The 14,961-nt window shown below is 39.1% G+C and overlaps 1 protein-coding gene across 1 annotated transcript in view; it reads right to left on the bottom strand.

Annotated features, from left to right (window-relative positions):
- The window catches only part of SLC9A3 (solute carrier family 9 member A3), a 124,012-nt gene that overhangs the window by 9,117 nt on the left and 99,934 nt on the right, over positions 1 to 14,961 (bottom strand). The window contains exons 8-10 of the mRNA XM_027868784.1: positions 11,759 to 11,848; positions 11,324 to 11,394; positions 10,334 to 10,463 (exon numbers count right to left, since the gene is read on the bottom strand). Of these exons, the coding sequence (XP_027724585.1) occupies positions 10,334 to 10,463; positions 11,324 to 11,394; positions 11,759 to 11,848 (291 nt within the window). The remainder of the gene's footprint in view (positions 1 to 10,333; positions 10,464 to 11,323; positions 11,395 to 11,758; positions 11,849 to 14,961) is intronic.

The raw sequence follows: 14,961 nt of genomic DNA, 5'->3' as shown, positions 1-14,961 counted from the left end.
GCTTAACACTTTATTAGGGCCAGGGACAAGACTTATGTCATTGGTATTGGGAACTCCTCCGTGAGAAAACTTCTTTCACCAATGCAAATTGACATGTTCTTGGCAGCTTACAGTTTTAAAAGCTGCCTAGAGCAATGAGAGGTTAAGTCACTTGTCCAGGATCACACAGTCAGTTTGGTCAGAAGCAGGATGATTTGCATTTAGGTCATCCTGGCTTTGAGGAAAGCTAGCCATCCACTATTGCATGTTACCTCTAATAGACTGAGCAAATTTATAGAAAATATGAATTTTAGAATATTTGAAAAATTGCATATTTTTTCCAGATTATGTAGCAACTTGATTTAAACTTGCCTTCAATACATTAGCCTAAAGTTTTAGTGAGTATTTACCACATTTGTACATGTGGACTATATATCAGAGATGTACATAGCCACTTGTTGATGTATGAAACTTTGGGCCTGGCACACAGGATGTTATTTAAAAGAACAAAAATGCTTCCATAAATTGTTTTCTTGTTACTAGGTCACATGGTTATTAAAGGTATGCTTCTCTTCCAGAGGGAGCACAGAGTAACCTCTCATGTTATGGCTTCTTTTTGGAACCACCCCCAATTATATTGGCTCATTGAACCTGCAAATAAATAGATCATTTCTGCCTAAGAGTCACCATTTCCTCTCCACTCCCATTGCTGCCATGGTAGTCGCTCTACATTCTCATTGCCTTATACTTGGACTACTGTGGTGGGCTTCTGAAGAGGTCTCTCTCTCTCTCTACCTCCTGTCTCTCCTCTTCCAGTTCAGCTCACACATGGCTGTCAGAATTATCTTTCTAAAACATGCTTTCATTATGTCATACATTGCTGAAAAATCTTTTATTGGATCAAGTCCAAGTTCCTCATCTTGTGTGCAAAGCCATTCAATTTACCTATCAAAGTTTAGTTTCACACAATCACACAATCACAGAATCTCAGATTTGGAAGGGATATCAGAAGCTACCTAGTTCAATCCATAATGGAACAAAAATCCCTCTACACTTGACAAGTGGCTACCCAACCTTGGGAACCCATTACCTCCTGAAGCAGTTCCTTCCACTTTGAAATAGCTCCAATTGTTATGAAGCTTATCATTAAAGCCTTATTTTAGCTTTTTGCAACTTTCATTCATTTCTCTTAGTCCTGGGGCCAAACAGAATTATTTTAATACTTCTTCTACGTAACAACCTTTCAAATACTTGAAGGCAACTCTATTATGTCTTTCTCCTCCAGACTAAACATCAATTTCTTCTTTTGAGGAAGGAGAGTGGGAAAGCTTACTAACATAGGGAGCTGTTGGGGGGTACTTGCAAGACAGGAGTGACAATGCACAAAAGATGAAAGGAGAAAATGAAAAGGAAAGATAGAGAGTGCCAAAGACAATTTCCCCCTGTTTTCCCTAACCCTGGGGCATCCCAGCACATTTGGAAGGGAGACAAGACTTTGAAATGCAAGACGATCTTGAGTTTTGGGACTGTTCATTATGTCTGGATTTTTTCCCTTGCTATTCTCTTATCTTTATTAAAAACCTGAGGTTTTTTATCATTCCATTTTATATGGAAGGCTCTCAGACCACAGGAGTTGTATGTATTTAATTGACCTCACACACTATCCAGTACAACATGACATGCCTACGTGTGGCCCTACGTCTCAGGAATCTGAGTATTTCAGGCTGTTCATAACTGAATGTCAGCCTGCAATTTGTTTCTATTTCTTACACCTAAAGGGGAACTTAGCCCTTGCCCTAGAATGATGAAATAATGTTGTCTATATAGCTTTATTGGTTTCAACCCTGTCTGGTGCAATTCCAGATGATACAGGTAGTCAATTTTTTTTTTTTGTCCTTGGGTCATATCTTCCACTGACAAACACAAAATGACTTTCAAGTAGGGCCAAACAATCAAAGGAACAAAGAGTTCGGGGTATAGACGTCACGTAGGATGGTCATGGGAATGTCCTACTCCATGGTGTTGGGCTTTAATTAGTGCTGGCTTCATTTATTTAAAAGAAATTCCCTATCAATGGTAAGGTTCTCTGGATGTTCCTTTTAATGGTTAACATTGGGGTTGATTGCACTGAGCCCTGGAACACTATAAAATCTCCTGGTGAGATCAGCAGTCATTCAAAAAAGATTGGCCATTCTATCCATATTGGAAATATAAAATCTTTTTTCAAAGATTATGAAACACAGTAGGATAGCTCTCTTCCTGAGTTAGTTCACTAGCACATATTCCTTAGAAACATGATAATGATAGCTAATAAACCAGACCCAGAAGTGAAGGAAATAGGTATATCACATTTGGGAAATTGAATAGCACTTTCAAGTATTCTAACCTGCTTATTAACACAAATGCTACCTTTTTTTTAACAGTAACATTCACTTCGTGATACCACATAGATGAGAATCAGAGAGATCTACGATCTCAAAAGAGTTAAAATATATGTTACTCAAAGAGTAATGGAAAATGCATGGTGGATATAAATAGGCTATGGCCTATTCCTAAAGTTGTCTTGAATACAGTTGACTTGAGCAGTCAAGTGATAGACATCATCAATAATGCCTCACGTGTGTATGGTGTTTTAAGATTTAGGATGTGCTTTCTCCATAACAACCTTGTGAGTGAGGTCTTACAAATATAATTTTTCCCTTATTATAGATGAAGAAACCAAGGCTCTGAAAAGTTAAGTGACTGGCCTGAGATCACACAACTTAGTAAGTATTAGATCTGGGACTGGAACCAAAGTCTCGCCTGATGCCAAGTTCAACATTCTTTTGCCTATAACCCCGTACCTCTCAAGAACAGGTATGACAAGAAAAGCTGATGGGCTAAGGATAAGAGACAAGACAGTCAAAGAGTTGTACTGGCATTTATGAAAGACTCTGTGTGAGATTGATGAAAGGATATAGATAAATATGAAACAATATGAAAAGGCACAGGTGAGTTGAAATTTGTACTAGTAGAGGCAGTACCATAGGATCACAAAATCAGCAAGTTGGAAGGGACCTCAGTGGCTCTCTAGTCCAACCCATGCTGAAAAGATCATGGATCTATTAAAATATCAAAGTGGAAACATCCTGAAGTAGTTGTAAATATGGTATTAGAGTTAGGTGGAGAGGTTGACATTGGAGCTGGAAATATTCAGTACTGCTGTGATAGTTGGATCAGTGAGGAAAGACGACTTATTCAAGGTAGAGCTCATAGAAAGAGAAGAACAGTTATTTGGCTAAAATCTTGTTGAGAGACTGAGAGGGAGGGATATACTTTTATTTTAGAGAAAAGAGAGGAACAAAAGGCAAAAGAGAAAGAACCATAGAAGGAGAACCCTAATAGAAGCTAAAAGAGAAGAGAGTTTGAAGGAGGGGAATGTGTCGATAGTGTTAAATGTAGCAAAGAGTTGTAAAAGTAGATAGAGACTGAAAAAACAACCCAACTTTGGTTTTGACCTTAAGGAAGAGTCACAGAGACCTTCAATACTACTTTCTGCAGAGTGGTGGGGACAGAAGCCATACTATAAGGAATTAAGAAAGGATCAAATGCAGAAGAAATGGAAGGAGTAAATATAAACTACTAACTTGGGAACTGTTGTCAGAGGGATGAAAAATGAACAGGAAGAGGCAAAAGTGTGCTTTTAAGGGTTTTTTTTTTGTGTTTATTTTTTAAAGTAGGAGAAACCTGAGCATGTTTGAAGGGAAAGGGGAAGGTGACTCATTTCCTTTTTGACAAAGTTAGTAGACCGGCAGATTAGGAGAATATTAGAGAGATAGTTTATCTAGATTTTAACAAAGTATCTGACAAATTCTCTCATGCAAGATTTTGCAGAAATAAAGGGAAAATGTGGGCTGCATGATAGTATATTTAGGTGAATTCAACACTGATTGAATTGGTGAATCTAAAGAGTAGACATTAATAGATTGATGCCATCTTGGTAAAAAGTCTCTAGGGGAGTGTCTCAGATATCTGAGCTTGGTCTTGTGCTCTGTGAGAATTTTATCAGTGACCTGAATAAAGTCATAGATGGCATGCTTATCGAGTTTTCATATTACACAAAGCTAGGATGCATAACTCACACGGAGAACGTAGAGATAAAATGGAGATTAAAAAAGTACTTGACAGGTTAGATTATTGGACTGAATCTAACAGGATCTAATTTAATAGGTATAAATATAGTCTTAAACTTGGGTTCTAAAATCAATTTCATAAGTAAAAGTTGGGGGAGATACATGTATATATTTATAACATATATAAAGATATACATATCTTTACATATATACAGACACACATACATATGTTTTTTCTCCTTCTTTAAAAAAGAAACACCACAGATCTCTTAAACTGACTTTTTTGTCCCTTCCTATTCATTTTCTTCCCTCCAACAGCAGTTCTCAAGTGAGTAGTTTATGTTTGCTCCTTCCATGTCTTCATGATTTGATACCATCTAAATCTCTTGCACTATGGTTTCTATTCCCACCATTCTACAGAAAGTGGTATTGAAGGTCACCGTGACTTCTTTAAGGCCAAATTCAAATGTATATTTTTTCTCAATCTGTATCTTTGGAGAAGGCATACACACACACATATACACATATATATGAATACATGTATTTGTGTGAGTACGCCTCCCTCATCTTTTACTTATAGTTAATTACGTGTATATTATATATATATATATGTATATACATACATAAATACACATCCCTTTTAAGAAGATCTTGTGGACATTAGTGGACTACAAGAAAAGCTAAAGTAATATTGGGTTTCATTAGCCCATATAAATAAAGTAATATTGGGCTTCATGTCCAGGACGAGGGAGGCAAAAACTCCCTTACTCTGCTCTGGTCAGATTGTACTTGCAGTTCTGTTTTGAGCTCTAAACACCACATTTTAGGAAGTAAATTGATAACTGGAAAATATCTAAATGGAAATCAACTAAGATAGTGAAAGGCCTGACGAAGATTAAAGATATCATGCCAGATGAGTATTGAAAGATTGGGGATATTTGGCCTGCAGGAGGTTTGGGGTAGGGAATTACAGCTGACTTTATATATATGAAGGGCTGCTAGGTGGAAGGGGGAATTATACTTTTCCTGCTTGGCCCTAGAGGGCAGAATTAGAAACAATGGGGTGGCGGGGAATTAAAATGAGGCAAATGTTGGCTCAATGTAAGAAAACATCCTCAGAATGAGAATTATCCTAAAATAGAATGAGTTGTCTTCAAGAGAAGGTGAGTTGCTCCTCATTAGAAAGCTTCAGGCAAAGGCTTTATGTCAGATATGTTGAAGAGAGGAGTCTTGTTCAAGTAAGGATCAGACTAGCTGCTGAGTCCTTCCAATTCCGACAGTGAGTGATTTTGTATTTCTCTAAGTTAATGAAAAGGAGAGACGGAAGATTCAATTCAATAAGCATTTATTAAACTCTTACTGTATATCAGGCACTGGTCTAGGTGCTAGAAATACAACGATATAAAGGAAATCTGGTACCACCCTCGAAGCTTCTATTCTGTGGGAAGACAACAATATGTACTCAGATAAAAAAGCATAGAGTAATTATGGGTTAAACTGAACCCTGAATGGAGCTAGAGATTTTAAAAAAATGGAGATGAAGAGGGAGAATATTTTGAGTGTTGGGGGGGGATGGGAAGAACAGACAGTGTGCTAGGCACAGAGACAGGAGACAGAAGAACATGTGAGGATAGTGACTCAAAACCAGTTTACACAGATAGATTGGAGCTAAATGCTGAAAGACTTCAAATGCTAAACAGGGGAATTTGTATTTTCTCCTAGAGGCAATAAACAGCCACTTAGGTGGTGGCTGTGAGTGGAGAGGTGATAGAGATGAGGAAAGCTGTGGTGACAACCAAAAAAATGCAGCAAATTACTTCACTACATGGAATGAGGGAGAGAATGCTCTTAGGCTGGGACTGTGAATGGATGGCAGGATGGTAGTGCCCTCATTGGAAAGGATGGTCATTCAGAGGGACTGACTGGGGATGGCATGGGTGGGTGGAGGATAGGGGGTTCAGTTTTGGACATGATGAATTTGAGATGCCTGGTGGAAAATCCAGATAGGGATGTCTAGGCCTGGAGCTCCAGAAAGAGAAGAGGGCTAAAGATGTTCATTTGAAGTTTTCTGCATAGAGATGGTAACTGAAACTATGAGAGCTGATGAGATCGCTGAGAGAGCAAAAATGGAAGAGAAGAGGGCCCAGAATTGAACTCTGATTTCATAGATACTAGAGGGAAGGGTGATAGGCAAGGTCTCTCAGGAGGTGGGATGGCAGCAGGAGCACAGGTGGAAGGGTTGGCTTTGGAGATGAGGAAGGGTCACCTCTTCCCCTCAGACAAGAGGGTGGAAAGAGAAAACAGATGTAGAGACAGGGATATGTTAAAATGAAGATTGGGATGCTGTGGGACTTCATATAAGATGCCTCTGATTTTTTTCAGAAAAAAGGAGGCAAGGGGCAGCTAGGTGGCGCAGTGGATAGAGCACTAGCCCTGAAGTCAGGAGGACCTGAGTTCAAATGCGGCCTCAGACCAAACACTTGACACTTACTAGCTGTGTGACCCTGGGCAAGTCAATTAACCCCAATTGCTTAAATAAAAAAAAATGTAGGAGGCAAGGTCATGCAGTAAAAATGAGAGTTGAGGGAAATCATATTAAAAACTTCAGGAAAGGGAGAAAATTTGACACAACTGAGATACTTAGTGATCCTCGGAGTAACTGAGAGGTGAAGGATAGTGCTGCTAACTATGAAATGTCAGCCCACACTTAGCACAGTGCCTGGCACATAGTAGGCACTTAATAATGTTTACTGACTGTGACTATGACTTACAATGGCCAAATTTTCACAGTTTTGAATTTCCTCCAGCAAAACATGGTGGCCCAGGTGTAGAAGTGAAGAAGGTGGATGGTGAGTGATCCAGGACCGGAATTGAGCACGATGGGCAACTTGGAAGAAAGTCACAGAGATGAGGGAATTTTGGTGGTGTAGGGACCAGCTATTATTACAATCAGAGAGGCAGACTGATCTGTGGAGCAGGAAAGTCTAACATTCTAACAAGTATATCAGCTTCTCCTCCCACTCTAAAACAGCCTGTAGGCAGCAGGAGAGAGAGAAAAAAAATAAATGGGAGCACTCAGCTCCCAGCTAGATTGGCATTAGATTGACTCATTAAACTGTGCTGACTGAGCTATTTGTTTTGGGAAGAAAGAGAGAGAAGTATGTGAGACTTCTTTGTGACTAAGAAATGTAGTGCTGGGGAATCTGGTTAACTGAATGGCTATCCCTACATGACTGTTTTTGTTCCCTGTACTGACATTGTCCCTGGGGAAAATTTTATGAACTGGGCCATGAGGAAAGGTACGTGTCTCAGACATAGCATTCACACTAGGCCTGGGCAGTGATGCCTGTGCTGCAAGGTCAGCGATGTCTTTGTCCTTGACTGCACTGTCTTAGCCCTTTTCTGGTCATACCATTGTACTTGTAATGAGACCCTGTTGACCACACTGAAAAGGAAGAGAGAGCTTGGGGCTAGGACTCAGAAGACATGGGTTCTAGGTTAAGTGGCCTCATCTTTTTGGGTCCCAATTCCCACAACTATCAATTGAACAGCCAATGTCCCTTTCATCTCTAAAAACCTGTGACTATATGAAAAGAATTGATCCTGGTATTAGGGATTGGAATTGAGTCTGGTGAGGTCAGAAGAGGATGAGAGTCTCAGCAACATGGGTAAGGGATAGTAGGTGCCAGTGTGAGTACAAAGGGCCCATGGTGTGTGAAGAATAACAAAACCATGAGACAAGACAGTTGTGGTCAGGCAGGGGTAGGACTGAATGAGATTTCAGAAGGTGCCTAGGGATGCTGCTGCCCAGAGCAGCGTTTATGAGGTTGCAGTGTGGCTGAGAGAGAAGCAGAGCTATATCACAATCTTGTTGGGGCACCTAAGTGGCATGGTGGGCAGGGCCTCGGGGCTGGAGTCAGGAAGACCTGGGTTCAAACCCAGGCTCAGACACTGGGGATGTCACTTAACTTCTTTTTGCCTCTGTTTCTTCAACTGTACAATGGGGATAATAACACTACTGACCTCCCATGGTGGTTGTGAGGATCAAATAAAGTAATTGTAAAACATAGTGCCTGGCACATAGGCTATACAAATGTTAGCCATTATTATTATTAATTATTATCATAGGTGGAATACATATGAAGGTTTTTAAAGAGATAGCAGGCAAAACCCTGGGCAAGGCTCTCCAGTGGGATTTCCCACATGTTATCGTGACATCTCTCCCCCTCCTACTGCAAAAGCCTCCTTGTTGTTCCCCCTGCAGAGCTTTCCCTTTGCTAATCCATTTTCCATTCAATGGTCAAACTGATATTTCTGTAACGCACAGATCTAACCATCTAAAGAGAACATAAATTCCTTGATGGCTAAGGCTATTTCACTTTTGTGTTTGTATCTCTAGCACCTCGTATGGTGCCTGGAATATAGCTGGAGCTCGTTGAATATTTGTTGATTGATTGATGCCACTCCTCTGCTCAAAAATCTCCCATGGCTCCTTATTACTGCTAAGATAAAACAGAAACTCCTCTATGTGGTATTAAATCCCTGGGCAATTTTATTCCAACCTACCTTTTCAGGCTTATTCTATGTTACTCTTCTTCATGTACTCTACAAACCAGATGAATTGATCTATTTCATTTGTGACATTCCATTTCCTGTCTCCATGCCTCGGTTGTCTTCATACCTAGAATTCGGGCCTTTTTTCCACCTACAAGTAGCCCTAGCTTCCCTAAAAGTTCAGATGGAGTGCCACCTCCTATGTGAAGCTTTTCCTGCTGGTGCCCTAATTCCTGAAATTATCTTACATTGCCTTTGTTTGCATTTTGGATTGATTTCTATTAATCAATCAATCAACCAACCAATAAGCCTTTATTAAGAGCATACTATATGATAGGTATTGTGAAGAAGAATAGCATATAATAAGCTTGGAAAAATAGGGTGGAGGCAGATTGTGAAGGCAATTACATGCACTCTACAATCCAGGTGAACTGGCTTATTTCCTGTTCCCAAAACACGTGTTGGTTATAAAAAGACAAAAATGAAACAGTCTCTGACCTCAAGGAGCTTACTATGTATCAAGGGAGGGATGTGTTTGTATGTGTATATATATATGCATATATACGTATGTATGTGTATATGTAAATATATATGAATATTAAACTATATAAAAAGGAATATGTGATATTTGTGGGGAGGATAGCACTAGGGACTGGAAGGATGAGGAAAGGCTTCAGGTAGAGGTGGTGCCTGAATTGAGCTTTGAAGGAAACAAGAGATTCCTAGGCAGAAGTGAAAAGGGAGTACATTTCAGGCATGTGCTATTTGTGCTAATATATATGTATGTGTGGTTGCATACACACACACAAACATATAATAGTATATTGTTGTAACAACATATAATATATTAATATAATATTAGATAATATAATATATAAGAATGTTAAATATAATTACAGCTGCAATATATCAGTATATAAAAATTAAATAATGTAGCAAAATAAATATGTAATTATAGAAGACTATTATGTAAATATATGTTGCTACAATAATATAATATATAATGTAATATATGTGTATATATACATATATGTACATGTGTATATATTATAAGATAACATTGAATATTATATTAATATATTATCACAATAACATATGATGTTACATATACACACAAATTTGGGGCCTCGGTTTCTTTATATGTAAAATGAGTGGGTTGGATTAGGTGATCTCTAAGCTACTTTCTACCTTTCCATTCTAGGTACATGACTAACCTTTGATGTTGACTTCAAAGATGTTGAAATTGTTTCCTATGACATATCCTTCAGTGCCACAGAGAATCAAATTGGATGGACCATGGGTCTGACTAGTATAATGATTCTAAGATCTTATGGTATCTTTGTACTAAGAGGCATCTTGGAAAGGCATAATTTTTGGAGAAAGACATGGAAGGAGAATAAAAATTATGACTTCCTCTGATGACATCCTTTGAAGGATGGCTGTCAAAGCAATGAGAGGCAGCCTTAAGAATGGAAATGGAGTGAGACACTCAGAACCTACGGCTTGTCAGTCAGACAGTGTGGGAAAGGCAGTACTAAACCTTGGTGATTCCAAAGAATGCCACTCAGTAAAACCGGAAACAGAGAACATAATTAGACAATGTTCACACAGAATTTTTAAACTGTTGTGAGGCTAAGGACAAAGTTTAAGGGTTATGGTCAATAGTCCAAAATACTTTTTGAAAGTACCTCAGCCACATAGCTAATAGCATCCTTCAGGTTGAGCTCATGGAAAACATTCAGAATCCGGTCTCTGGACTTTTGGGCTGATCTTCTCATCAGTAATTTACTTAGGACTTTTCTATCGAAATTGGACCACCTAAAGATGTAAAACAAAAGTGTTGGACAGCAGGAGTGGGTACAATACCTTCAGTATCTTCAGGCCTCAGTTTCTTTATCTGCAGAATAAGGGGACTGGACTAGACAGAAGCTATTTATACAGCACTTTTACGTTTGAAAGCACTTTACATAATATCACCTTTAACCCTCATAATTTGAGGAATGTATTACCATCCCTATTTTACAGGGAAGAAATCTGAGGCTCTGATAGGTGAAGGGAATTTGCCCGTTGGGCCCACAGTTTATCAGGGTCAAAGGCTCCAAGGCCCAAGTGCAGCTCCCTACAGGGAGCACCATGCTGCCTCCATAAAGGTGACTCTACGGTCCCTTCTAACTCGAAGGTGCCAAGACTCAAAGAGGTTCTCTGAACCTCTATACTTTTATGCTATTTGAAATTATGCTTTATGCTCATATGCCTGATTATGCTATATTATGAAAATTTCTTTATGCTACTTGACAAGTGTTCTTAAATTATTCCATACATCTCAAACTATATCCTTTATTTCTTTTATATTCTCTAATTCAAATTAATTTTGTAACAAAAGCCTGTTTTTATTGTATGCAGTGAGTGCTCAACAAATATTGTTGACTGTCAACAAATAGCATATCACTCTTAAACCTATCGTTTTTCAATAAGACTTTGGGCCTCCTTAACTTGAAAAGGGCTTCATAAGATTACATTTTTATAAAGACAGGCACATTTAAGGATATAAACAAGCATGTACAAATAAATAGTTATTAAAACAGTAAAATTAATAGAACAAATAGAAGCTGAGACAAATAGACACATTATGTTCTCTTAAATACTCAACTTCATTAAGATGAATTAAAACCACTTACTTGTCTCTTAAGTAATTGTGTCCTATTTGTCCAGATATATCTTCAATGGCAGAGAGAATATGATCGAAAGCCTTTAAAAATGAAGATAATTCCATTAATAATCCTCAGAAACTGTTTCTTTTTGTGTTCTCTTTTCTTACTCTAGTCCCTCCTTGCTCATGTTCCCATTTCAACACCTCCTTCCTTCTCTTTTGTCCCTCCTGGAAGATTAAGAGGGGTTACTCCTTTTCAGGAATTAACTCAACGGGTCTTGAAACTAATGCTTGCTTGGCTGTGTCTCAAGGCCTGGAGCACATGAAGCCGACATGAAAGGGAAACCAGGCTCACAAAGGGCAATCGCTGGGTGAAGGCGGGCACCAGTGGTGCTTATCGGTCTGATTACCCTGACTGATGCTAGGACCTCTTTCCTGTCTCACTGCCCTTGCAAGTTCTTACTCTGCCATGAAGCTTTTCATTGAGCTTGGGTTCTCGGTGCTCACTCTTCTTCACCTTCAGCCATTGTACCAGGGGTTTGATGGTCAGACCCTGCAAGACCAGAGAAACTTACAGTCAGTCCTCAATTATCTGTAAACAGTCTACCCACACTTGGGTACTGAATCCTCTTGAAAACTCTGCTGTAATTTAGCAACCACTCTAATTTTAACACTTTGTTGTTGTTATTTGTTTATTCCCTATTGGCCATCAGGGCTTGTGATGCTTAATTAAGCAATGATGGGCTGTCAAATAGTCTGTGCTAATCTGCCTCTGCTCCCCGGCATTACTGTATCAGTACAGCTGTCCCACTAGAATTAGATTATCCGGCAAAAACCCTCATAAAATTCTACCAAAAATACATATTAATCATCAAGACTCTCTCTCATCATTAGTATGTCTTATCATATGCTGCAGTTGCTAAATAGTCAAGAACATAAATTTCTCCAGCTGAAAGTGGTCTAAAGAATCTTAGAATGAGTTGTTTATCAGAGGGGAAATAGGGAACATAGGATTATAAGATTATAGATTAGTTAGAAGAGATTTCAGAGACCATCTATTTCCACATCTTCATTTTACAGATGAGGAAACTGATGCCCTAGGAGGTTAAGTCACTGGCTCAAGGTCACATAAGTAATTAATGTCAGAAGTGGGATTTGACCCCAGGTCCTCTGAGACAATGAGAAGAGATTTTGAGGTGTTTATTAAGGGAGTATGATCTGGATGAAAAGGAAATGTGAAAGGCCCCTGGAATACCAGAATATTGAATTGAACCATTTCTGTAATACAACCTTTACTGATGCCTATGGTCAATACTATTTAACTCAACAAGAATTCATTAAGCAGTTGCTCTGTGTAAGATACTGTGCCAAGTAAAGACAAAAATGAAGTAATTTCTGCCTTCAAGGAACTCATTTTCTGGGGCTCTACCTCATTGGCTCACCACTACCCTACTCTTTTTATTTTTTGACTTCTCAAGTCCTGTTGTTCATGTTTTCACATAGAAATCCAAATACTTAACTACTCCGCCTCTTCTGAGAGAAGCAAACTGGAATGGGTTGAAGCAAAGAGTTGAGCAAAAAGTAGGTCTTAGCTCTTTCTCGGATTTTCACAGAGTAGCTCAATTTTTTTTGAAGTTAATTTTCAGAACATCAATTATACCTGCAGTCAAATCTTATGCATCAATAATATTTCAAGGCTTTACAAGCTTATCTTTATGAGCAATTCATCCACCAATGTGGAGGATTACAACCTATAATTTAACAGGTAGTCTTTGAGAGTTACTATGGCCAAAGAATCCATCACTCTGCAGCCATCCTGGCGTTAAGCACTTCTTACTTAAACTTGGTTAGGTTGGTCCTTAGACAAAAGACATACAATTAATCACTAGAAGGGTATTCCAAAGCTTGTTCTCTGATCGCATAGCTTTCAGACCTCAGGGTCACAACCATACTATGATGAAACAGAGGACAGCCCCAGGATTGTACGGGAAGATGTATTCAAATCTAAGTTGTATGAAAGATACAAAGCCAGAAACAAATGACTTTTGGATTACCTGTCATCCTGCATTACCCACATCTTTGCTTTTCCCCTTAGTGTGAATAATCAAGGGATGACTCTATGTATGAATAAGCACTTGACTGACTCAAACTCATGTTATTCTAGGCTATAAAGAAAAAGGAAACGAGGCTGAAAGAAATGTGCTTACACTACAAATTTTAATTTATATAGCCTCCAAAAGTTTCCTTTTAGGGAGATCAGAATGTTGAACATTTGTGGTGTCCTTTAAATTTAAAGCTGTTATGTGGAGTTTCATAGCAGAGGCATAGGGGATGCTGATTGCTCAGATCACACCAATGGAAGAGCAGGAATTAGGACTACGTAGTCAGGACATCTCCATTCCTCCCCAGCATGTCCATCTCTTTTCTCTCCTTCATGCCTTTCTCTTGCTTGTTGTTCTTCTCCCTTTTTATTTCTCTTCTGTCTACGCCTCAGGCCTGTCAATAGCATTAACACATTCTGGTAGTGAAGCTCAGGATGTTGCTAGTAGTCCCTGCACTGGGGACAGCTAGGCGGTGCACTGGATAGAATGAGAGGAGTGGAGTCTGGAAGACCTGAGTTCAAATCCAGCCCTAGATACTTACTAGCTGTGTGACCCTGGGCAAGTCACTTAACTCTGTTTGTCTCAGTTCCTCACCTATAAAATGAGCTGGAGAAAGAAATGGTAAGACCCTCCAGTATCTTTGCCAAGAAAAACCCCAAATGGGGTCACAAAGAGTTGGGCATGACTGGAATGACTGCACAAGTCCCTGCATTAGAATATACTGCGTCACACACACTAGGCTGACAGTGTTGTGGATCTGGACTGTGGTTAATGTATGTTACCAACAGGGAATGGGCCATCTCTATCCTGGGTCACCTCTAATATCATTTATTAAAAAACAAAACAAACAACACTTCTGTAGGCCAGTATTTGGCAGAAATCTGACTCCCAGGGAGGAACTTTTGATATGAACTCAACATTATCTCAAGGGGCTTTGCTCATGAGATGCTATCTTCTATCATCCAAGTCTCTGATTTAGGGAAAGTCCATCACATTATAATAAAATGAAGCCTTTTAGCACTCACAAAACTAGCCTTAGCCACAGCCACAACAGGACTGTTTTCTTCATTCCGGATATACCTCAGGGGCATTGTGAGCTACAGGTTAATAACGGGATAAAATGCTTTGAATGCATTGCGCTGGGAGTTTGCTGCCACTAAATTTACTAAGTTCATTTCTTCATGAAATGGAGACCAATAAAACCTGTTCCTTCAGAACTCTCCGCATCTTACATATGCATACTCACTGAACTGCCTGTTTGTTTACAAGGGTTTTGTTCACTGGATTATTCACCGGACCTGGAGCTCAGAAGGTAATAAATTGCTTACTTTTTTATGTCATTGATTCCTTTAATTCATTTCAAGGTTATTTGGAAAATTACTTCTTCCCACACACAAAAGGCATGAAAAAAAGAAGTCGGGGCTCCTCCAGAAAGGGATGTCTTATCCCCTTCTCCATTGTGGGTTCAGGCCCATGAAGAAAAACATTCTATTTTCCTCGGGAAAAGGAACAATAAACATAAGCTATGGCTATACTATAATAGTGCATTTATGCTAGCATAAAT

Source organism: Vombatus ursinus, unplaced genomic scaffold, assembly GCF_900497805.2.
Source record: "Vombatus ursinus unplaced genomic scaffold, bare-nosed wombat genome assembly UNPS02014791.1, whole genome shotgun sequence".
Classification (NCBI taxonomy): domain Eukaryota; kingdom Metazoa; phylum Chordata; class Mammalia; order Diprotodontia; family Vombatidae; genus Vombatus; species Vombatus ursinus.
The sequence above is the reverse complement of the archived record's forward strand: the minus strand, read 5'-3'. Positions and strand labels throughout refer to the sequence as shown.